At 32.2% G+C, this 25,348-nt stretch overlaps 3 protein-coding genes across 5 annotated transcripts; 2 read left to right on the top strand and 1 right to left on the bottom strand.

The window, feature by feature from the left end:
* Window positions 1-5,121: 5,121 nt before the first annotated feature.
* LOC125869372 (metacaspase-1-like) lies at window positions 5,122-8,933 on the top strand. 2 transcript variants are annotated; one of them, XM_049549952.1, is made up of 5 exons: window positions 5,122-5,590; window positions 7,600-7,930; window positions 8,015-8,135; window positions 8,229-8,438; window positions 8,599-8,928. In XM_049549952.1, exons 1-5 carry the CDS (start codon window positions 5,224-5,226, stop codon window positions 8,656-8,658), a joined length of 1,089 nt encoding a protein of 362 aa, XP_049405909.1. In that variant the 5' UTR covers window positions 5,122-5,223; the 3' UTR covers window positions 8,659-8,928. The 2 variants fall into 2 exon arrangements, with proteins under 2 accessions (XP_049405909.1, XP_049405910.1); XM_049549953.1 differs by having other exon boundaries at window positions 5,209-5,590; window positions 7,600-7,890; window positions 8,599-8,933.
* Window positions 8,934-9,159: 226 nt separating this feature from the next.
* Window positions 9,160-24,837, bottom strand: LOC125869375 (ATP synthase subunit delta', mitochondrial). 2 transcript variants are annotated; one of them, XR_007446813.1, is made up of 3 exons: window positions 24,439-24,806; window positions 17,198-17,606; window positions 9,160-9,321 (listed from the first exon to the last, which is right to left on the bottom strand). XR_007446813.1 is itself a non-coding variant. In XM_049549956.1 (2 exons), the coding sequence occupies exons 1-2, from the start codon at window positions 24,694-24,696 to the stop codon at window positions 17,262-17,264; spliced, it is 603 nt and encodes a 200-aa protein (XP_049405913.1). In that variant the 5' UTR covers window positions 24,697-24,837; the 3' UTR covers window positions 16,991-17,261. The 2 variants fall into 2 exon arrangements, 1 of the variants encoding a protein (XP_049405913.1); XM_049549956.1 differs by lacking the exon at window positions 9,160-9,321 and having other exon boundaries at window positions 16,991-17,606; window positions 24,439-24,837.
* On the top strand, window positions 13,645-16,665 carry LOC125869377 (metacaspase-1-like). The gene is made up of 5 exons (XM_049549960.1): window positions 13,645-14,107; window positions 15,542-15,833; window positions 15,888-16,008; window positions 16,102-16,311; window positions 16,472-16,665. The coding sequence occupies exons 1-5, from the start codon at window positions 13,744-13,746 to the stop codon at window positions 16,529-16,531; spliced, it is 1,047 nt and encodes a 348-aa protein (XP_049405917.1). The 5' UTR covers window positions 13,645-13,743; the 3' UTR covers window positions 16,532-16,665.
* Window positions 24,838-25,348: the final 511 nt, after the last annotated feature.

The following is a 25,348-nucleotide window of genomic DNA, read 5'->3' as shown; positions in this document are numbered from 1 at the left end:
GTATCCAACTAACGTCCCAGTGGTAAAATTGAAAAAAAAAACATGTAATTGAGATTTCAACTGAAATAGGCAACGTAAAATTAGTTAATATTGTATCCAATTTGTATAAATTTAGTATTGAATTGATATCCCATTGGAAAATTGAAAAATCAACTTGTGGTTGAGATTTCAATCAAATTAGATAACTTAAACAAGTTAATGTTGTATTCAATTGGTAGCCAACAAATATCCCAATTGAAAATGAAAAAAAACAAAATGTAACTGATATTTCAATCAAATTAGACAATCTAAAACAAGTTAATATTTTATCCAATTTATATACACTTGGTATCCAACTTGAAATTTTAGAACAAAGACAAAATATAAAAATGTATAAAACTAGTATCCAACGGGTATAAATCCGGGAAGAATAAATCTGGTTGTAAAACAATGCATATTAAATATTGTTGTCAGAAATTGTAGCAAAAGAAATATACATCACCCAAAAATCAAAACATGTAATTAAAAGTCTAAACTGCAATAATTAATACAAGTTCTATATTTTCCTCTCTCTTCAATTTATATTCCGTATTCAAGTGTGATTTTTTTTTTATCATATTTAAGCTAAACTTAAGAAGTCTTTATTAAAGATTTTATGATCTCATATTATCCATATATATCAACAAATTTCAGAATTAAATATACTTATTTCACCAACAAAACAATATTTTAGATATAGAAAAACACATCAAAAACAAGTTTAAAATTTACGTAAAACGGTTTTTTTTTCTCAAGAAATCAAGTTTTAGATTAATTAAAATAAAAAACGAAATCAAATTTTCAAAATATAGAATTCTTAATTCTAAAAAAATCAAATTAAAAAAAAAACAATATCAAAATTTTAAAAAAAATAATCAAGAAAAGCAAAAAAAAAAAAAAAGATTAAAGAGAGAGAAAATTACATGTTAAAATATACGGTGATAAATTTATTTTTTTAAAAAAAATTAAAGGCCCCAATAGTCATTAATAAATAAAAGTTATTTGAATAAGTTAAAAAATCTCTTAAAAGGTGTAATAGATAATTACAAATTGATTCTCTCTCATTACTATTATTTCTCTCACCTATTAATTATATAAAAGGAACTGCAATCAATACAATTAAATAATTAATAATATAAAAATATAAAAAGATTAATCATTTAATAAAGTAAATTTTAATTGATTTTTAAATAAAGTTAAATTTAATTGATATGTTATAACTCGTAATTAAACTGTTATAAGTAAGAATTTTTTAAAAGTAGGTTTAAAATTCGTAATATTGTTTCTTAAATGTGTATATGGTGTGATTTTTTCATACTTATTTTAGTGTAGCATACTAAAAAAATATAAAGCTTTTAAGTTTAAATAGTAATTTTGTTATTTATAAAAGTAAGAATTAATTATAGTCAATAAAATGTTGTCATTTGTTCAATGCATAATCTTGGATGTTATGGTAGTTTTTTTATTATTATTAATATTAAGTTTTGAATTATTTAATCTAAAGTTTTAAAATAATTTTGATAAGAAGTAGATAATCTTTATTTCTTTATTTTATATGTATAAGTTTGTGTTTTTTTTTAACAATTTTTAATATTATTTTAAATGAAATAAAATCATAAAATTCACTATTATATTTTTTTTTTGGAGACCTCAAAAAGTCAAAATTATGGCCTCACCCTTAGTCACCTATGTCCTTCCTTCTGCCAAGGAAGTATTAAATCTTCTTCTGTCTAGCTATTATGATAATGTACCTTGCAAAAAAAAAAAATTATTCGATAAAATTCATTTATGTTCAAATATTATTTTAATTTTTGGCCAAATACATATACAACTTTCTTAACTTGTCCTAATTTTATTATTTTGATACTCTATCTTAGCTTTATTTCATTTTAATCCATCAATCACTTTTTTTATGTACCATCTAAACATAAATTACTAATTTTATCAAAGATAATTTATACTAATGGAAATAGCTTTTTTGATCCATGATTATTTTCTTATTCTAGTTTTAGTTCATGTAATATTCGACTACGCAGATTTAACCTTTTATTAAAGTAAAAGGATAATATAAATCCAATTATTAACGATAGTTAAATTAAGAAATCACACTATTTATTTTTATCAGGGTAATTCAGATACTACAAATGCTATACTCAATAAATAATTCATTGGGGCTAGATGTGTAGTCTCACTAGTGCTCATTTCACCGCTTATTAAATTGTCCTTATTAAAGTCACCTTAGTGTTTACTTTTAGTTGATTTTTCTTCAGAATAACGTGTTAAGTAAGATTCAATAAGAAAAAAATGGAATGATGCAGTTAACTAGTTGCCAAATATAAAATGATGATATTCGCAACTATGTCATATAAATTGGGCCGAAAAGAAAAATGGCTAAGGGGAAGTTCAAATAAAACTTAGTTATTTCATCAAGGTGTTTGTGGTTCTGTTAATGATTGGACTAAAATTACCTTTTTTATTTAACTGAAGGTTAAATTTGTGTTAGCCGAATATCATAGGGACTAAAATGGAAATAAAGCAATAATTCAAGGACTAAAATTGCTTTTTCCCCTAAATGGAATATAGCAAAAGATATTTTGAATTACAATATTGAAAAAACTTTATACCAAAAAATTAGAAAACATTTTGTGTGCAAAAGGTTATAGCATGTTTTATTCTCTCAATATTAATTACAAAGTCAAACCTCTCAATAGAAGCTTCTACCAAGTTGAATTTCAATAGTTTATCTCGTGTTAAATTGCCAAATAATAATGATAATAATAATCATTATATTATTCCATTAAAACAAGAATCAATGAAGTTAATGGTGGTGGAAACTGGAATGTCATGTGTCATATTTAGGGATTATTAAGAGAAAAGTTAAAGCTTCCATAAGAAAAAATATTTCCTTTAACAAGGTAATATGGGTATAAAACATTTTGTATTTACGTAGAATTTAAAAAATCGCACTTCAAAAAATATGATATATCTCACATCTTTCTTTGTTTTCTCCTTCTTAAGTATATAAAAAATAATATAATAAAGATGTTTGTATTCTTCCAACACACTATAAAGATGACCAAATATACTACTCCTTTTGTTGCGATTTGCTTGACTTAAATTCAAGTATAAGGGTCAAATAAATTAACGTTTAATCTGAATTCAGATATAGAATATTTATTAAAATAAAATTTATATATTTAAAAATAATTTAAAAAGTATTTCAAAAATTGAGGTTGAAAAAGATAACTTTAATTGTTCAAATAATAATTATGATAAACAAATTGAAGCAAACAGAATAATATTAAATCCTATCTACGTTTACGACGGGGGAGAAGCTAGTCTCCTCTGCTCATTTTTTTCATATTTAGTAGCATTAGTTAGTATTCGATAATTATCTTATTCTTCATTAATTTTTACTATTGTTTGCTGCTTTTTTCGCTTTTCTATTTTCTTATCATTATTTTCTCTTCAATCCTACATGAAATAGTCATTTATTTTAAGTCGAAAAGGATTTATCTATCAAAATATATAGCCTCTCTATCTTTTTGTATAGGAGTAAGATTAGCATACATATTCTATAGTCATAATACATACACATGTCCTTTAACTTGGTCTCAACTGACATCCATACCCTCTAACTTGGGATGTGCATAAGTAATACTTAAATTTGTATAAATTTGAACAAGTAGACACATGCATCTTACGTGACATAGAATACATACAGAATGTGCCATGTAGGACACAAATTGGCCACATAGATGCATATGTCTACTTTTTCAACTTTATACAAATTTAAGTGTCTATTTATACACACCAAAAATTGAAGAACATATATACAAATTGAAGCCAAATTAAAAGATGTATTTATGTATTATTTGCCTATTCTATACATATTGTTATTAGGGGAGCAAAGTGTTTGTCATGCCTATAATGGAATCTCCTTCTAATTATTAAAAACTTATATATATTTCATGGTGGGTACTAGGGGGGGATTTATGGCATAGACTAGAGGATCTTATACTTTGTTCTTTTCCTACTATTAAAATTCATAACTTAGTAAAATAATTTAAAATGTTATCTAATTAAGTACTGTGTAAAACACTTTTTAGCTTACTATACTTTTGTCATACTATCTTTTCTATGTTGTTTTGTCTACTTCGTGAATCTTCATTTTCACTAATAGTTTCTTATTCTTTCATTCGTTAACACGAGGTTTTTTCAAGAAAAAAAAAATAACTATCTAGTAAAAACATGTTTCAATTATATATATGTACAGCTATATATCTAGTGAGAATCATTTCGATTATATGTCACGATATCAATATAGCTAGAAACAAGTGAATCATCGCTTTTTGTGTATAATTGTCAACTCAAAAGTTAAAAAGTTGATGCACTAGTTGGTTGCTAAGGTGTTGTGTCTAGTATTCTTGGGGTAATTTGACAGTGTAAACAGAATACATACTGACGGTGTAAATAGCTTAACAAGTGCGGATAAAGAGGGTTGATTATCGATTTATGTGAACTAAGTAGCTTGTATATTCAATACATATATATATATGCACACGCACATACTCACGAAATTAAAAAGTAAAATTTAGCAGCTGACAAATTATGTAGCTTAAATAGCAAAATTTGTCGTTAATCATATTTAGTGATTACGAGCTATTAGTGAAGAAGTTCGTAGCTAATCTAGTTTTTAGTGATATATATGAAATATTTTACACTAAACTTAATTTTATTTTATTTTTGATGACAAGAGAAAACCCGCAGCCACTACCCTTTGGGTGCGCACAGGGTAAAACCCCCGCTCCTATGCAATAGCTCGTAAACCACATAGGAGAGGTAACCCGCACTAGGCAAGCCTGGTGCGACGAGCTCGACCCAAAAGGCAAACCCCTTGCTTTCGCTAGCAAGGAATTTCGAACTTGAGACCTCCAACATGAAAGTCCCAAGCCCAAACCACTGGGCCACCCCGAAGGATAAACTTAAATTATTGTAAAAACTCATAAACTCCGAATTCTAAATCAATGTTAGGCTTAACCCTTTTTGAAATACTTATAAATAGATGCTTACTCCCTCAATTGAGCTAAACCAAATATCAAAATAGTGAATCTTGAACTCTATCTCATCTCTCTATTATATCTTTCTTCATAATCTTGCACGAACTTCATTATTCTTTTTAATTTTCTTAAATTTTATTTTAAAATGGTGAAGTTTGTGGAGTGTGCCAATTGCCACACAACCTTACAACTCCCTAGTGGTGCCCAGTCGATTCGCTGCGCAATCTGTTGCGCAACAGTATCGACTGACACAACCGAACTTCGAAAGACATCCCGGTTAACATCATACATGAATAACTACTTTCCTATATTACACGGCCGCGCATCTCCCACGGCCGGACAGAAGATTCAACCTCCTCCAGCCTTTGGCCGGAAGAGGGCTTTGATTATTGGAATTACATATAAAAACACTAAAGATGAGCTCCAAGGATGCATCAATGATGCTAAATGTATGAAGTTCTTGCTTGTCAATCGATTCAAGTTCCCTCAAGAAGCTGTTATAATGCTCACTGGTAAAATATTCTCTCTTTTATTACTACTACTTTTTTGCCAAATATTCACTTTTACCGTCAGAGACGAAGCCAGAATTTTAACTTTATAGGTTCTGGATTATAGAATGATGACTTCAATTGTTAATAATTGAGTTTTAATCTTATTTGTTTGAGATATGATGTTTTGAATTTAATAGTCAAAAACACATCTAGAGTAATTCTATTTTTTGAGTTTCATACCTGAACATCTGAGCTATTAGATGTGCAAGTTTTCTACCTAAATTGTACTATCACCAACTATTTATCAAAATACACCTCAACTATCGACAATTGAGTCGAGGGTCTTTCAGAAACAGTTTTTCTGTCTCCACAAAGTAGTGATAAGGATTGTGTATACTCAATCCTCCCCAGACCCCATTTATAAAATTTTATTGGGTATGTTGTTATTGTTGTCAGTGGCGGACCCAGGATTTAGAGTTCGTGGGTGCCAAATAGACTTATCGATTAAATTAATTTTATATTTGATTGAATTATTCGTCTTTTCGATATATATCATAAATCAATCAATAAAATATAAATAATAAGATATTACACTTTTATTGAGTATTTAATCAAATAAAAGAAAAGTCAAAGAAGTAATAATGTAATTAATTTAATTTAAGTCAATAACAATTATAAAAAAAAATAAAAAATTGTGCCAGCTGTTTTTCCTTAAAAAACGTGTTTGGAGCCTTTTTTTTTTTCTTAAAAAACGTATGCAACAAATTTCTCAAAAAAATAGATACAAATGGGATTCGAACCCGCAACATCAGCCTTCTAAAGTTGCCCTCCTACCGTGGCACCACATGCGAGTTTTGTTCTATGGGTGACACGCTTTATATATATATATATATATATATATATATATATACATATATATATATATATATATATATAGAGTTTCCGTCGAAGTTCGGGGGTGGTGTGGCACCCCCACAACCCATCATAGATCCGCCACTGATTGTTGTACACCTCAACTATAGAATGTTCCCTTTTTCTGCTTAAAATATACTAAGATATGAACTGTCAGTATATATAACTTAAATTTTATCCAAACTTAGTGGATTCTTTTGGTCTGAACTAAGCATCTGATGCATAGTGTGTTTAATGTGTGTAAACAGTGTAATCTACTTTAGAATTTCATTGAGTTGTCCCATTAACACATTATAAAATACTTTCCCCAAAAAAATAAAATTTAAAGATGCCTATAGGCTATAGCTTTCTTCAATCACACAACTTTAAAGAAAGAGAACCACTTTAGGATTTCACATCACTTTGTTCTTCTTCGATGCTTTATATGACTGTTATAGCTTTCTCCATAAAAGGGAGTTGCCTCCAAAGGAAATGCTAATTCCTTATATGGGCATCTCTTTTAACGATCATTCGTTATAACAACATTTCATTATAATTAGTTATTTTTTTGGAATCGATTGTTTGTGAAAGGTCATATTATATGGTTCTTACAACAGCATTTTGCTGTAGCAACCAAACAATATCCATACAACAACGTTGTTAAAGAGATTTGATTGTATAACCTGTGGAAATGAGATCAAGTAGGTAACTAACTATGTTGGACAAGTGACCGTTGGTATTTCATGAGCGTTAACTGACGTATAACTTCAACACTAAGAGCTATGTTAGAAAGATTTAAGTTATATACACCGACAGTGTAAAGAATATTTGTTTACCATTAGTATAATGAGCATAAATGGAGTGACATTATCGACACTAGGTGGTTTCTTCCCATCTGTCTAAGCTTTAGCTTGGTGGATAGAGTTACCTGATAATTGTGTTGATGAGAGGTAGTAGACACCCCATGAACTAGTCAAGATGCGTGCAAGTTGACCTAGATACCACAATCAGCACAACAACAACAAAATAACTTATTTGTGATAGAACCAATATTTTCATCTAGTTGTCCTATCTATTCCACCCAAAACTCATATTAACCAATATTCCTAACTTCTAATCTTCCATTTTCTCATTTACAGAAGAAGAAAGAGATCCACACAGAATTCCAACTATACGTAACATAAGGAAAGCAATTTATTGGCTAATGCAAGGTGTTAAAGCTGGGGATTCTCTGGTGTTTCATTTCTCTGGTCATGGCTTACAACAAAGGAACTACACTTTAGATGAAGTTGATGGTTATGATGAAACACTTTGCCCCTTAGACTATGAAAAAAAAGGAATGATTGTTGATGATGAACTAAATGCAACACTAGTTAGGCCTCTTCCTCGTGGCGCTAAGCTTCACGCCATCATAGATGCTTGTCACAGTGGTACTATGCTAGATTTACCATATCTTTGTAGAATGGACAGGTCTGTGCATGATACTACTACTTTTTGTTCTACTTACTCCTGTCCAAACTATTAGTAGTCGTTTTACGTTTACTCTTAATGCAGAACTGGACGATATGTGTGGGAAGACCATCGTCCTCGATCAGGAACATGGAAAGGAACAAGTGGAGGAGAGGCTATATCTTTCAGTGGTTGTGATGATCATCAAAAGTCAGCAGATACAGATGTAAAATTCACTTTTTCATCTGAAGTTAATCAACCTAAGTAGTGTAAATCAACCTAAACAAAGCCAATTAAATGACTTACTTGTTGATGACAGAGTTTGGCCAAGGTCATGTCAACTGGTGCAATGTCCTTCTCTTTCATCCAAGCAATTGAGCGCGGACAAGGAACTACTTATGGAAGTATTCTTAATGCCATCAGATCCTCCATCCGCAATTCTGATAGTGATTCAGGAAGCAAAATTGCCAGTTCTCTTCTCACAATGCTAACTACCGGCAGAAGCAGCTCTGGCTTTGGGATGAGACAGGTAACTATAACTTATGAATACATTTACTTATCGCTAGAAATAGATATTCCCAGGAACAATATACACAAAGAAGGGATCCTCAGCTCAAGGAAAAACAGTTCATATTACACAAAATGATGTTTGAAGTATAAATATTTCATTGTTTACCTTCTGGTTGCAGGTGCCCCAGTTGACTGCTAATGAGACATTTGATGTGTACACCAAAAAGTTCTCAATATAACATCTTAAGCAACTTTACACACCTCCTGGTTTCATATAGTTTGGGTGCACAGATACCGATTGAAGTTATCGGAGAGAGAAAAGTCTTGAGGCTACGCTCCTTCAAGCCTTTGAAAATAAAATCTTTGTTAGATTTCCAGTTCTTTAACCTCTGTATTGCTAAATTTACTTAACATCTTTCTTGCCTTCTTTTTTCTTTGTTCTGTTTCCTATTCAAAGAACAAATGTAACATTTCTTGCCATAACCTCCTAGAGAATGTGTGTTTCCATGAATGGAAAGTTTACACAAGAAATATATGTTTGAACGCGCTACACTACTCGTTTACTCAAAATATCGGACAACGTTATGTCTATTTCTTTAGCAGACAGCATGAAATAGACAGAAATTAAATGTACGTAAAGCTCTGTAACAGCAATTACAGAGGCACGGAGTGAGAACTGGAAACCAACACAAAAAGTGCATCCCAAGATAGCAATTAGGGAGCATGAGACAACTGGATAATTCTTCTTGAACAATCTATTCTCATTACTGCAGTTTAGCTTACAGCTTATATAGCAGCAAATAAAACATGTAAGGAACCCTGTCCGAATCATTTATTCGAGTAATGCACGACTTAAAACAGAAATCATCATCATTATCAGCTTATGCAAAAAGGGTGAAGAAGTTGATCAATCGGACACAAAGGAAAACAGAATTCACCAAGGACAAAGACTGTATTGCAGTTTGCTTAACCAGTGAGGGCAGCATTAAGGGCGCTGTGTACTAGGGTTGAGGAACATTACATTAGGGAAAGATTCAGGTGGCTTCATATTCATGCTAATGACGATGTACAGAATCAAAGTGGGGATGGAGGATTTGGTATGTCGATTTTGAATTTGGGGCTTAGGGTTCGTCTTTGTTCTTGAGTCGTTGTAGAGATATGTGTACATGTTCTATGAGGGATAGAGGTGCCTATAAGGATAAGGAATTGGAGCTGGTTGTGGCTTTGTGCCTGATTTAGCTTGAGAACCTTGACCAACCTGTTGGGCTATGATGTTGCTCATATTTCAGCCAAAGGTCATGACCTAATCCTACTTTGAAAAAGATTGGAATTATTCTCTTTAATTGATTTTCAATTCTATTAGGAAAGGGATTGAATTGTAATTCTATTTGGAGTTGGTTTTGACTTAATAAGAAAAAATCATACTCTATTTATAGAGTTGAGCAGATCGTGGCTTTCATAGAGTTGAGCAGATCGAGGTTTTGGGCCTGATTTAGCTTGAGAATTTTGACCAACCTTGATTTAATTTTGGGTACAAAGAATAGAAATAAATGTAATGAAGGGACAGATTTCCTTCGAGAAGTTTCCTAACGAATTGGAGACACGAATTAAATATTTAATTAATTTATATGAACTTCTTAATTTTAACAAAGTAATACAATTTGCTAATTAAGTGTTGAAATCATTTGAAATTGAAGAAGCTCGATAATTAATTTATGTTGTAAAGGGTCAAAATTTAGTGTCAACATTATTTCACATAGATACTTATTTTAGTGTAGCATACTAAAAAAATATAAAGCTTTTAAGTTTAAATAGTAATTTTGTTATTTATAAAAGTAAGGATTAATTATAGTCAATAAAATGTTGTCATTTGTTCAATGCATAATCTTGGATGTTATGGTAGTTTTTTTTTTATTAATATTAAGTTATGAATTATTTAATCTAAAGTTTTAAAATATTTTTGATAAGAAGTAGATAATCTTTATTTCTTTATTTTATATGTATAAGTTTGTGTTTTTTAACAATTTTTAATATTATTTTAAATGAAATAAAATCATAAAATTCACTATTATAATTTTTTTTGGAGACCTCAAAAAGTCAAAATTATGGCCTCACCCTTAGTCACCTATGTATGTCCTTCCTTCTGCAAAAGAAGTATTAAATCTTCTTCTATCTAGCCATTACGATAATGTGCCTTGCAAAATTTTCTTTTATTCGATAAAATTCATTTATGTTCAAATATTATTTTAATTTTTGGCCAAACACATATACAACTTCTTTAACTTGTCCTGATTTTATTATTTTGACACTCTATCTTAGCTTTATGTCATTTTAATCCATCAATCACATTTTTTATGTACCGTCTAAACATAAAATACTAATTTTATCAAAGATAATTTATACTAATGGAAATAGCTTTTTGGATCCATGATTATTTTCTTATTCTAGTTTTAGTCCATGTAATATTCGACTACGCAGATTTAACCTTTCATTAAAGTAAAAGGATGATATATATCCAATTATTAACGATAGTTAAATTAAGAAATCACACTATTTATTTCTATCGGGGTAATTCAGATACTACAAATGATATACTCAATAAATAATTTATTGGGGCTAGATGTGTAGTCTCACTAGTGCTCGTTTCACCGCTTATTAAATTGTCCTTATTAAAGTCACGTTAGTGTTTACTTTTAATTGATTTTTCTTCAGAATAACATGTTAAGAAAGATTCAATAAAAAAATAATGGAATGATACAGTTAACTAGTTGCCAAATATAAAATGATGATATTCGCAACTATGTCATATAAATTGGGACGAAAAGAAAAATGGTTAAGGGGAAGTTCAAATAAAACTTAGTTATTTCATCAAGGTGTTTGTGGTTCTGTTAATGATTGGACTAAAATTACCTTTTTTATTTAACTGAAGGTTAAATTTGTGTTAGCCGAATATCATAGGGACTAAAATGGAAATAAAGCAATAATTCAAGGACTAAAATTGCTTTTTCCCCTAAATGGAATATAGCAAAAGATATTTTGAATTTCAATAGTTTATCTCGTGTTAAATTGCCAAATAATAATGATAATAATAATCATTATTATTATTCCATTAAAACAAGAATCAATGAAGTTAATGGTGGTGGAAACTGGAAAGTCATGTGTCATATTTAGGGATTATTAAGAGAAAAGTTAAAGCTTCCATAAGAAAAAATATTTCCTTTAACAAGGTAATATGGGTATAAAACATTTTTGTATTTACGTAGAATTTAAAAAATCGCACTTCAAAGAATATGATATATCTCACTATCTTTCTTTGTTTTCTCCTTCTTATGTATATAAAAAATAATATAACAAAGATGTTTGTATTCTTCCAACACACTATAAAGATGACCAAATATACTACTCCTTTTGTTTGCGATTTGCTTGACTTAATTCCAAGTATAAGGGTCAAATGAATTAACGTTCAATCTGAATTCAGATATAGAATATTTATTAAAATAAAATTTATATATTTAAAAATAATTTAAAAAGCATCATAAATCACAATTAACAATTAAAAATGTTTAAAAAGTATTTCAAAAATTGAGGTTGAAAAAGATATCTTTAATTGTTCAAATAGTAATTGTGATAAACAAATTGAAGCAAACAGAATAATATTAAATCCTATCTACTTTTACGACGGGGGAGAAGCTAGTCTCCTCTGCTCATTTTTTTCATATTTAGTAGCATTAGTTAGTATTCACTAATTATCTTATTCTTCATTAATTTTTACTATTGCTTGCTGCTTTTTTCGCTTTACTATTTTCTTATCGTTATTTTCTCTTCAATCCTACATGAAATAGTCATTTATTTTAAGTCGAAAATGATTTATCTATCAAAATATATAGCCTCTCTATCTTTTTGTATAGGAGTAAGATTAGCGTACATATTCTAGTCATAATACATACACATGTCCTTTAACTTGGTCTCAACTGACATCTATACTCTCTAACTTGGGATGTGCATCAGTAACACTTAAATTTGTATAAATTTGAACAAGTAGACGCATGCATCCTACGTGACATAAAATACATATAGAATGTGCCATGTAGGACACAAATTGGCCACATAGGACGCATATGTCTACTTTTTCAACTTTATATAAGTTTAAGTGTCTATTTATACACACCAAAAATCGAAAAACATATATACAAATTGAAGCTAAATTAAAAGACATATTTATGTATTATTTGCCTATTCTATATATATTCTTATTAGGGGAGCAAAGTGTTTGTCATGCCTATAATGGAATCTTCTTCTAATTATTAAAAACTTATATATATCTCATGGTGGGTGCTATAGGGGAGATTTATGGCATAGAGTAGAGGATCTTATACTTTGTTCTTTTCCTACTATTAAAATTCATAACTTAGTAAAATAATTTAAAATGTTATCTCATGGAGTACTGTGCAAAACACATTTTAGCTTTCTATACTTTTGCCATATTATCTTTTCTATGTGGTTTTGTCTACTTCGCGAATTTTCACTTTCATTAATAATTTTTTATTCTTTCGTTCGTTCACAAAAGGTTTTTTCAAGAAAAAGAAAATAACTATCTAGTAAAAAAAACGTTTTAATTATATATATATATATATAGCTATTTATCTAGTGAGAATCATTTCGATTATATGTCACGATATCAATATAGATAGAAACAAGTGAATCATCGCTTTTTGTGTATAATTGTCCACTCAAAGTTAAAAAGTTGATGCACTAGTTGGTTGCTAAGGTGTTGTGTCTAGTATTCTTGGGGTAATTTGATAGTGTAAACAGAATACATACTGACGGTGTACATAGCTTAACAAGTGCGGATAAAGAGGGTTGATTATCGATTTACGTGAACTAAGTAGCTTGTATTTTCAATACATATATATATGCACACGCACATACTCACGATATTAAAAAGTAAAATTTAGCGGCTGACAAATTATGTAGCTTAAATAGCAAAATCTGTCCATATTTAGTGATTACGAGCTATTAGTGATGAAGTTCGTAGCTAATCTAGTTTTTAGTGATATATACGAAATATTTTACACTAAACTTAATTATTATTATTGTATTAACTTAAATTATTATAAAAACTCATAAACTCCGAATTCTAAATCAATGTTAGGCTTAAACCCTTTTTGAAATACTTATAAATAGATGCTTACTCCCTCAATTGAGCTAAACCAAATATCAAAATAGTGAATCTTGAACTCTATCTCATCTCTCTATTATATCTTTCTTCATAATCTTGCACAAACTTCATTATTCTTTTTAATTTTCTTAAATTTTATTTTAAAATGGTGAAGTTTGTGGAGTGTACCAATTGCCACACAACCTTACAACTCCCTAGTGGTGCTCAGTCGATACGCTGCGCAATCTGTTGCGCAACAGTATCGACTGACACAATCGAACTTCGAAAGACATTCCGGTTAAAATCATACATGAATAACTACTTTCCTATGTTACACGGCCGCGCATCTCCCACAGCCGGACAGAAGATTCAACCTCCTCCGGCCTTTGGCCGGAAGAGGGCTTTGATTATTGGAATTACATATAAAAACACTAAAGATGAGCTCCAAGGATGCATCAATGCTAAATGTATGAAGTTCTTGCTTGTCAATCGATTCAAGTTCCCTCAAGAAGCTGTTCTAATGCTCACTGGTAAAATATTCTCTCTTTTATTACTACTACTTTTTTGCCAAATATTCACTTTTACCGTCAAAGACGAAGCCAGAATTTTAACTTTGTAGGTTCTGGATTATAGAATGATGACTTCAATTGTTAATAATTGAGTTTTAATCTTATTTGTTTGAGATATGATGTTTTGAATTTAATAGTCAAAAACACATCTAGAGTATTCCTATTTTTTGAGTTTCATACCTGAACATCTGAGCTATCAGATGTGCAAGTTTTCTACCTAAACTGTACTATCACCAACTATTTATCAAAATACACCTCAACTATCGACAATTGAGTCGAGGGTCTTTCGGAAACAGTTTTTCTGTCTCCACAAAGTAGTGATAAGGATTGTGTATACTCGATCCTCCCCAGACCCCATTTATAAAATTTTATTGGGTATGTTGTTATTGTTGTACACCTCAACTATAGAATGTTCCCTTTTTCTACCTGATATATACTAAGATATGAATTTTATCCAAACTTAGTGGATTCTTTTGGTCTGAACTAAGCATCTGATGCATAGTGTGTTTAATGTGTGTAAACAGCGTAATCTACTTTAGAATTTCATTGAGTTGTCCCATTAACACATTATAAAATACTTTCCCCAAAAAAATAAATTTTAAAGATGCCTATAGGCTATAGCTTTCTTCAATCACACAACTTTAAAGAAAGAGAACCACTTTAGGATTTCACATCACTTTGTTCTTCTTCAATGCTTTATATGACTATTATAGCTTTCTCCATAAAAGGGAGTTGCCTCCAAAGGAAATGCTAATTCCTTATATGGGCATCTCTTTTAACGATCATTCGTTATAACAACATTTCATTATAATTAGTTATTTTTTTGGAATCGATTGTTTGTGAAAGGTCATATTATATGGTTCTTACGACAGCATTTTGCTGTAGCAACCAAACAATATCCATACAACAACGTTGTTTTAAAGAGATTTGATTGTATAACCTGTGGAAATGAGATCAAGTAGGTAACTAACTATGTTGGACAAGCGACCGTTGGTATTTCATGAGCGTTAACCGACGTATAACTTCAACACTAAGAGCTATGTTAGAAAGATTTAAGTTATATACACCGACAGTGTAAAGAATATTTGTTTACCATTAGTATAATGAGCATAAATGGAGTGACATTATCGATACTAGGTGGTTTCTTCCCATCTGTCTAAGCCTTAGCTTGGTGGATAGAGTTACCTGATATTTGTGTTGATGAGAGGTAGTAGACACCCCATGAATTAGTCAAGATGCGTGCAATTTGACCTAGATACCACAATCATCACAACAACAACAAAATAACTTATTTGTGATAGAACCAATTTTTTCATCTAGTTGTCCTATCTATTCCACCAAAGCTCATATTAACCAATATTCCTAACTTCTAATCTTCCATTTTCTCACTTACAGAAGAAGAAAGAGATCCACACAGAATTCCAACTATACGTAACATAAGATATGCAATTTATTGGCTAATGCAAGGTGTTAAAGCTGGGGATTCTCTGGTGTTTCATTTCTCTGGTCATGGCTTACATGAAACACTTTGCCCCTTAGACTATGAAAAAAAAGGAATGATTGTTGATGATGAACTAAATGCAACACTAGTTAGGCCTCTTCCTCGTGGCGCTAAGCTTCACGCCATCATAGATGCTTGTCACAGTGGTACTATGCTAGATTTACCATATCTTTGTAGAATGGACAGGTCTGTGCATGATACTACTACTTTTTGTTCTAAAAACGTTTACTCTTAATGCAGAACTGGACAATATGTGTGGGAAGACCATCGTCCTCGATCAGGAGCATGGAAAGGAACAAGTGGAGGAGAGGCTATATCTTTCAGTGGTTGTGATGATCATCAAAAGTCAGCAGATACAGATGTAAAATTCACTTTTTCATCTGAAGCTAATCAACCTAAGTAGTGTAAATCAACCTAAACAAAGCCAATTAAATGACTTACTTGTTGATGACAGAGTTTGGCCAAGGTCATGTCAACTGGTGCAATGCCCTTCTCTTTCATCCAAGCAATTGAGCGCGGACAAGGAACTACTTATGGAAGTATTCTTAATGCCATCAGATCCTCCATCCGCAATTCTGATAGTGATTTAGGAAGCAAAATCGCCAGTTCTCTTCTCACAATGCTAACTACCGGCAGAAGCAGCTCTGGCTTTGGGATGAGACAGGTAACTATAACTTATGAATACATTTACTTATCGCTAGAAATAGATATTTCCAGGAACAATATACACAAAGAAGGGATCCTCAGCTCAAGGAAAAACAGTTCATCTTACACAAAATGATGTTTGAAGTATAAATATTTCATTGTTTACCTTCTGGTTGCAGGAGCCCCAGTTGACTGCTGATAAGCCATTTGATGTGTACACCAAAAAGTTCTCAATATAACATCTTAAGCAACTTTACACACCTCCTGGTTTCATATAGTTTGGGTGCACAGATACCGATTGAAGTTATCGGAGAGAGAAAAGTCTTGAGGCTACGCTCCTTCAAGCCTTTGAAAATAAAATCTTTGTTAGATTTCCAGTTCTTTTAACCTCTGTATTGCTAAATTTACTTAACATCTTTCTTGCCTTCTTTTTTCTTTGTTCTGTTTCCTATTCAAAGAACAAATGTAACATTTCTTGCCATAACCTCCTAGAGAATGTGTGTTTCCATGAATGGAAAGTTTGACACAAGAAATATGTGTTTGAACGCGCTACACTACTCATTTACTCAAAATATCGGACAACGTTATGTCTATTTCTTTAGCAGACAGCATGAAATAGACAGAAATTAAATGTACGTAAAGCTCTGTAACAGCAATTACAGAGGCACGGAGTGAGAACTGGAAACCAACACAAAAAGTGCATCCCAAGATAGCAATTAGGGAGCATGAGACAACTGGATAATTCTTTTTGAACAATCTATTCTCATTACTGCAGTTTAGCTTACAGCTTATATAGCAGCAAATAAAACATGCAAGGAACCTTGTCCCAATCATTTATTCGAGTAATGCACGACTTAAAACAGAAATCATCATCATTATCAGCTTATGCAAAAAGGGTGAAGAAGTTTGATCAATCGGACACAAAGGAAAACAGAATTCAGCAAGGACAAAGACTGTATTGCAGTTTGCTTAACCAGTGAGAGCAGCATTAAGGGCGCTGTGTACATCAACTCCAATCTGGGCTTCAGCTTTTTCTACATCGGTTGATGCAGAGTTTAGCTTCTGAGTGAAATCAGTGAGGCCCTTTTGAACCAAATTGGGGTCGATGCGATCAAGTTGTACAGCTTCAATAGCAATTATATCCGCAAAAGAATTTGCATGAACAAATGCAAATCCACCACTCACAAAGTACTTGTTCACATCGTTGCCCTCGTGAACTGATAAGATACCAGGCTTCAGCTCAGCAATTGTTGCTACATGCCCAGGTAAAACACCCATCTGTCCTGTCGTTGCGGGGATTATAACCATGTCAACCTGGATAATAATGCAAAAGAGAGGAGTGATCAAAGTTTGAATCAGATTTTCAGAGCCATTGATGCACATTCATCATAAGCATACTATTAAACCTCACACAAGTATTCCCACATAATTTGACAACTGTTGAAACATTGAGCTAGAAAATGTCTCTGGTTTATTAAATAGTCAGCATAAAATACTAAACTTAATGAGACTACAGTAAGAAACTGAAACTTATCAACAATTTGTGGAGCACCCTCGGAAATTAACCCAAATTTTGATAACGACAAGTCTGTCAAAAGACAGCAAGACTCCGCATAAATTTAAGACCAATTGAACTGCTATATTAAGGTTGTTGCATTATTCATTTTCAAAAAAAAAGTTGTTGCATTATTGCCTTGTAGCATAAACTGATCACTTAGACCAAGAAAAACCAAATTTAAATATACAAATTGAAGAGCATGTCCTTAGTTGTTTTTCCCACAACAATGACTGCTAACTAATTCACTCCTAGAAAAGAAGATTTCACAAGGATTTCTGCATGAAATTACTACTCCCTCCGTCCCAAAATAAGTGTCACTTTAGCAATAATCATACTCATTAAGAAAAATAATAAATAGAAAGGTATAGTTCACTAAGTTACCCCTATTTAATGTTTCTTGAGAATTGAGCATGACTAATAAGTAGTTCTTTAGTACAAGAGTATACTTGGAAAAACATACTAATTTTTGTCTTAAGTTCCTAAGGTGACACTTATTTTGGGACAAATTTTTATTGCTAAAGTGACACTTATTTTGGGACGGATAGAGTATTTAGCAAGAATAGAGCCTGTTTGGACGGGCTTTTAGCTTTTGGCTTATTTGTCTTTTTGGCTTAAAAACAAGTGCTTAACAGCACTTCTTTAAACCCACACACTTATAAAGTGCTTAAAAGCTATTTTGGCTTAAAAACACCTAAAATAAGCCAATCCAAACAAGGCCCTAAGATGCAAAAAGGCTGCAGTTTAAAAAAAACCTTCATGAAGCTTAGATTTGACTCACTGTCATTGCCACAAAAACTTCCTGTAATCCAATTGATCCCTCAGGAAACAGTATAAAAACAATATCCAGAGTGGGTCCTCATATTGTCCCACTTGACCTGCTTAACATTTTAGAATGTCTCCCAAAATGTAAATTATAAATATGCCCCATCTCCTTAACTCAAACTAGTAAGAGTAGTTCTATTTGTTGTGTGGTCACCCATTTAAAAGCTTAAATTGTTAGAATGGTTGCACTTTGATTTATTTAATTATATCTTCAACACACTTTAGCATGCGGGCCTGATTCTTTTTCATGAGCCAAGCACATTGAAATTTTTTTATGACAATGACACTTGAACATAAAACCTCTAACTACTCTGATGTAATATTGAGGTGTGTGATCACCATCTAAAAGTTTAATCTATTAAAGAGGGCACACTTTTTATTTTATTTGATATCTTCAACTGACTTGATAGTTTTTTTTTTTTTTTTGATAACCGAGAAATCCATCTGTGACCCGCCCTTTGGACCAATCACAGCCTTCTAAACTCGGTGGATAATGGGCCCGCCCCTCTACCCTTCTCCACTTAAATACCAGGCTTCGCTTTGCATGGTGTGGGGCATGAACCTGCGACCTAAGCCACAAATCCTCCACCTTTTGCCACTTGAGCTAGGCCTTGGGGGCAACTAACTTGATAGTACTCCCTCCATTTCAATTTGGTTGTCTTTTGCTTGTCACCTTTCTTTTCCAACATCTTAAAACGTTCTTTTGCTCGTCACCTTTCTTTTCCAACATCTTAAAACGTTCTTTTGCTCGTCACCTTTCTTTTCCAACATCTTAAAATGTCTGCACCAGTGTCAGGCATTGCCCAACAAGGGCATAAAAATATGGAAAAACGGTGTCATAGCTGGTATGTTACTTACAGTGTAGAAACAAATGATTGAGTTTCTGGTTGTTCTTCACATAAGTAACATCACACAGCAGGAAATGTCTTCTTTGAAAGGTGATCCATGTTAAGCAAGCTTCCTTAGCAAAAATCCATGGAAACAAGCCACCTTACCGTGTAAGGCGTTTTTGTCTACCGTATTTGTCTCCGATAACATGATCCAATTTATTGATCCTTGCTTGTCGGCATCCTATAGCAAGAAGTAACTGTACAGCAGCTTTTGTTGTGTATTATCCAATCTCCATAGTAACTTGTCTTCACTACTAGAGAAAACCTTGAGAAGAAACCAGTGAACTATAGAGTTCAGCTACTGGGTTCATCAGTCATTCAAATGCCTTCTATATGTTATGTTCTAAGCTCATCTGTTCTACAATCTTCCAAAAAAAACTTCAGTTAACCATACCTATCTGAAAAGATCTTGAAATTGTTACTTCAAAAGCTAATGCCCAATAAGATCTTCCTACCATCATCAACTTTGAAACTAATTTTCTCCAAAACTATGGGCTGCACAGATCTCTTTTTAATCAGTACGCAAGGATTTTATACTCTTTTAGATTGCCACCCTATGAGTAGTTCTAGTTTTCTTGGTACACCAGTAACCATCTATCTCATTGTAAGCACTTAAAATTTATTCGATTAGTTTTTAAGTCTGATTACATGGATTAAACTTACATCCAGTTTCATTGGGTTGAATAATTTATTTGACTTATCAAATAAAAGAAGTAAATTTCATTAATTTCAAGTCCAAGATCTACTTCATTCGGACATCCAAACTCAAGCGACATATTCAAAAACATGACATCCAAGTCAAATCATAGGCCAATGAAACAATACCACATGCTCAAATGATGTGGCATGTTAAGTCAACGTAAAGACCAATCAAAGGCGGAAAAGTGTACAAATAACATGATTCAACCAATAAAAATACAATACTATCACAGCTTTTGTGATAGATTTGATGACTCAAGCCAACCAATCAAATTGAAGAATTCATCACGAACTACCTTCTCGTGCAACTATAAATAGGAATCCTCTTACAGCCAAAGAAATTTGAAAATACATCAAGCAAGCTAAAGGAAAGCTAGAGGAGCTCTAAAGAAAAGCATTTTCAAAATCTTCTTCTACATCTGCGATCTTAGTCAGCAATAAATCGAACAAAGTTCAAGTCAAGACTTCAAGCAGGCGTTTTCAATTCTTTTGTTCATGAAAGTTAATCTAAAATCCTAGTTTGTGGTAGATCTCATCCCTTCCATAATAAGCCAAGAGCCTTTGAATCAATGTTTGTAAGAAGAATCAAAAGAGATGTCATTTGTAGATCCAGTGCTATCATAGAGATTGTAGCTCGTATCGTCTCTATATAATACTAAATATTGTAATTTGTAACCTTTTCTTATCTTGAATATTTTGAATTTGTGTTCAACAAAAAAATTTGGCATGCCTAGTCGGACAAATTTCTTTTTCCTTTTTCTCTTTTGATGCTTACATATGAGTGCTGAAAGAGTTTCCCATCCCAGCTCCAGCGAAATGGTACATGGCATGTTTCAACCTATCCAATCTTTAACGAAAGATGTAAATTGTGTGTTCTGACATTTCAATTTGTAACAAAAAAGTATGTGGAACATACTTTTCTTGCATTAGCGAATGAGTGTATGAAACGTCCTCTTCTCGAGACTCAAAGGAGAAGTACACGAGGCATCTGATCCTTCAAGATTTGGTGGAAAGTATGTGAGCATCACATTAATCAATATTTGGCAGAGAAATACGTCAAACATCCCACCCTTTAAGTGGAACAACCTTCACTTGCAACTTGACAATAAAGTGCATGCGCATTGAAGCACCTTTTTAACACGACTTGATGAAGGAAAACATGGAGTGCTCCATCCTTCAAACATTCACCAAGAAGTCGTGAAGTGTTCCATATTTCAAGCTTTGACGTGAGATGGGGCAGAAGTACATAGCATGTCCATTATTCAAGCTTTTAAGAGAGAAGTACACAAAGCACTCTCTTCTTGAAGCTCTACGGAGAAGTATATAAGTGTCTCCTTCTTACGACTTGGCAAGAGACACTTAGGGGTCGTTTGGTACAAGGGATAAGGGATAACAATGTTGGGATAAAATGCAGGATTTTTGTACCCTATATCTGGTTAGAGGTATTAATTAGTTCCAGAATTATTTATCCCACTATTTGTACTAAAATGATGGGATTAGTTATCTCATATAAATGGTGGGATAACTAATCTCAGGGGATATTCCCATCCATGGGATAACAATATAAAGAGGCAATATGAGTTATGATTCCTAGAATGTCACAAGATCTACAAATGACATTCTTTGATTCTTTTACTCAAGAATCTTAACAACAACTTTGTTGTTGGATTTGATCATGGATGAAAAGGCATGTTTTTATTTGGAATTTATGTGGCTTTCATTCAGCTTGCTTGATGTATTTTTGTTTTTTTTGGCCTTATGGAGACACTATTTATAGTAGTAGGATAAAGGAATTTGTAACGAGTACAATCTTTTTTCTTCAATTTGATTGGTTCAAATGAGTCATCAAACCTATCACAAATGTTATGTGATAAGATTGTATTTGATTGGATGAACCATGTTATCTGAACACTTGGCAACCTTCGATTCATCTTTATGTTGACTTGTCATGCCACATCACTTCCACACATGACATTATTTTATTGGCATGTAACTTGATTGGAATGTCATGTCATTAGATACATAGGCATGAGCTTGGTCCTCCAAATGAAGTAGCCATTAAGCTTAAAACTAATAAATTGAACTTATTTAATTTGTAAAGCCCAAATTAAGTGTTCAATCCAAAGATGAAGTTAGACCTAATCCACATATTTGGACTTAAATAAATCAATGTAGACTTGTACCAATATTTCAAAAACTTGAGCATTGAGCCCATTTGAATGAACTAGTATCCCATTTAGCCAAGTAGACAAGATTCTGGGAGCCAGGAGTGCTTTATTTTTGGCCAACTAAATGGACAGACACTTAAACTTGGTACATTTTTTGGCCAAATAGATGGACAGACCCTCAAATTTGGCCCCAACTGCCAGTTTGATACTTGAACTTACCCAGTGATAAACTAGACAATTCAACTTGACATGGGTATGTCTCGTGGACACCTAGTGCTAACATGGCAGGATGTTAGTAATTCACCCAAATTAAGTGAGTGAACTTTTTAAGTTTGTGCTTTAATTCTTCTCTTTTTGTTCTTGTACATTTCTCTAACAGGCCTCTTTTTTTATAATTGAATCCCCATAGCCACTTCATTACTAAACCCTTAGATCTTTGATACCCAATCCTCAATTTTTTTTATTCTTGACAAGGGTATTCCATTTGACCAAGCTAAAGGACTTCCCTTTATTATGACCTTGCCGTAAGAAATCTCTTCTCACTTTACTAATTATCTTTCCCTTTATTATTACCTTGCCATAAGAAATCTCTTCTCACTTTATTAATTATCTTTCTCAATCTTGGCTGGCAAAGGAAACAAGGAGATCACACAAGTTAGTAAAGAATCCAACACACTGTTATTAATTACTAATACTTCACCAAAGGATATGTATGATTTCTTCAGGCTTTCAAGCTGCTTTTCATATATTTCCAACCCTCTTTGCTATATCCCTTCAACTTTGTGTCTTGAACCTAAAGGAAACCCAAATGCATAGTGGGCAAAGTATCAGACAACCGAGAATTCCAACCAAGCTAGCATTGTTTGGCACCTTATTGACTGATAACAGGTTTTTCTTCCATTTAATATAAAGATCATAGTTTGCTTCAAAAAGACTAGAATCAATTTCAAATGACTTAATTGATCTTCTACATCATCACAACAGACGAGGGCATCATCCACATACTATAGGTGAGAGACTTTTATATTACATTAGTTGTTTGTTAAACTTAATCCCCGTAACCATCCATTTATGTCATTCACTCTCAACATTCTGCTGAAACCTTCCATCAGTAAAATGAATATGGAGAGGAAATTGGGATCTCCTTGTTTCAAGTCACTTCAAACAAAAAAGATTGCTTCAAGAATTCCATTTATGATTATAGAGCACTTAACAATGCTCACATAAAAATTCACCCGGCTTATCTATATTCTATTGAAACCCATTTCCTTAAGCATATAGGCATTAACACTCCACTTAACATGAGCATAGCCTTCTCAATTTCTAACTTATAAGGACTCCCGGTGCATTCCCTAATTGTCTTGTGTCTAGGCACTCATTGGCTATTACCTATTAGTGAAACATCCATGTTTCGCCTTCCCCTTATAAATCCATATGTCATTATCAACCAGCTTGTACACCAGTATAAACCACCTTTTTGAGACTCTCGGTTGATATCTTTGAGATAATCTTGTAGAGGCTCCCAATCAAACTTACAGGCCAGAAATCCCTAAAACTCCACAGCTTCAATCTTCTTGGGAGTTGAGGACCTTAAGGCTATGAAGATGGCATTGAACCTCTTTCCAACCCTCTCTTGCCTCAACAGCAACTATGGAGTTGGGATCCATGTACATTTAAGTATGCAAAATAACATTTTTTCTGCATAACTTCATGAACTACAAATCAGTTGAATCTAGATGGAGTATAGTACTCCCTTTCTTCTATTTTATACTACAATATCACCATTTGGAAAGTCAAACAGTTTTTTTTTATCACTACAATCTTCTCAAACATTTTGTACATATTTGTAATCATAAAAAAATTCCAAATCAATAAAATCTATAATTCAAATCGAAAACTAGATGCTTTACCGTCATTCCTTGAGGATTCGTACAGCTCCGACATTGCAAACACCTATCACATATCATAAATGAAGGAATTCAAAAGGAAGAGTTGACTATCCATATTACCTCTTTACCAGAGAGTTCAGAAGTGTAAGGAAGGACAAAGTTGACAGTGAGCTTAGACGGAATCGACGATGGAGTAGCCGGTCTAGGAGCCATAAACGCAGATGGAGTTTTCGGTGGGTCCACATTGGGAACAACTTTCTTCCAAGCTTCCGTGAAGTTGGAATCAGCAACGTACTCCGCCTGCAGGTCGGTTGCAAATGGACGGCGCCACGTCATCGTGGTGGCTCTGGCTAGGAATCGAGAACCGTGTCGAAACATTGTTCGGTGAGATTACGCGACGGAGATCGACGGCGATTGCAGAAAGTGATCGGAGTTTAGCAAAAAGAACGAGGGTTTGATGGAAACGACTGACCTTTTGGATCTATACTAGGCCCAAATGCAAGGAAATTTCTAAAGATAGCAAAGTCTTTATAATTATTTATAAAAATTACACACACACACGCACATATATATATATATATAGATAAAATTTGATTTAATTTGTTTGTTTTTAATAAAATCAAACTAAATAAAATATTATCTTTTTTAATATAAAATTTTAATAGAAACCTAAGAAAACATAATTTGTTTAATTAATTCATTTTTTTTATTTCACTCAATCTAAAATTTAAATTATTTGTTATTTTAAAATAAAATTAATTATTTTTATCATTTTCTCATTCGTATTAATTATCAATTAAAATTACATATATCTCGGTAAAAAAATTACATAATAGGAACAAAATAATCAAAAGATCCTCTTAATTTATATTTTCGTAAAGGATATATAAAATATAAATACGATAAATAATTTAAGACATAGTAAAAATTGATATTAATTCATTCTTTTTATATGACTATTTTAGTTGGTATAGTGTTTAAAATGTTAATTTTTCCACTTATTTTAATAAGTTAGTCAATGAGAAAAGCT

This window comes from Solanum stenotomum, chromosome 6, assembly GCF_019186545.1.
Source record: "Solanum stenotomum isolate F172 chromosome 6, ASM1918654v1, whole genome shotgun sequence".
NCBI lineage: Eukaryota > Viridiplantae > Streptophyta > Magnoliopsida > Solanales > Solanaceae > Solanum > Solanum stenotomum.
This window is presented reverse-complemented; position numbering and strand designations above follow the sequence as displayed.

Coding starts and splice junctions, on each gene's coding strand:
- LOC125869372 (XM_049549952.1), top strand. CDS start 5,224: ATGGTGAAGTTTGTGGAGTGTGCCAATTGCCACACAACCTTACAACTC. Junction 7,931..8,014: donor TATCTTTGTAGAATGGACAG/GTCTGTGCATGA, acceptor CTCTTAATGCAG/AACTGGACGATATGTGTGGG. Junction 8,136..8,228: donor AAAAGTCAGCAGATACAGAT/GTAAAATTCACT, acceptor TGTTGATGACAG/AGTTTGGCCAAGGTCATGTC.
- LOC125869375 (XM_049549956.1), bottom strand. CDS start 24,696: ATGTTTCGACACGGTTCTCGATTCCTAGCCAGAGCCACCACGATGACG. Junction 17,607..24,438: donor CTGAACTCTCTGGTAAAGAG/GTAATATGGATA, acceptor ATTATTATCCAG/GTTGACATGGTTATAATCCC.
- LOC125869377 (XM_049549960.1), top strand. CDS start 13,744: ATGGTGAAGTTTGTGGAGTGTACCAATTGCCACACAACCTTACAACTC. Junction 14,108..15,541: donor AGCTGTTCTAATGCTCACTG/GTAAAATATTCT, acceptor TCTCACTTACAG/AAGAAGAAAGAGATCCACAC. Junction 15,834..15,887: donor TATCTTTGTAGAATGGACAG/GTCTGTGCATGA, acceptor CTCTTAATGCAG/AACTGGACAATATGTGTGGG.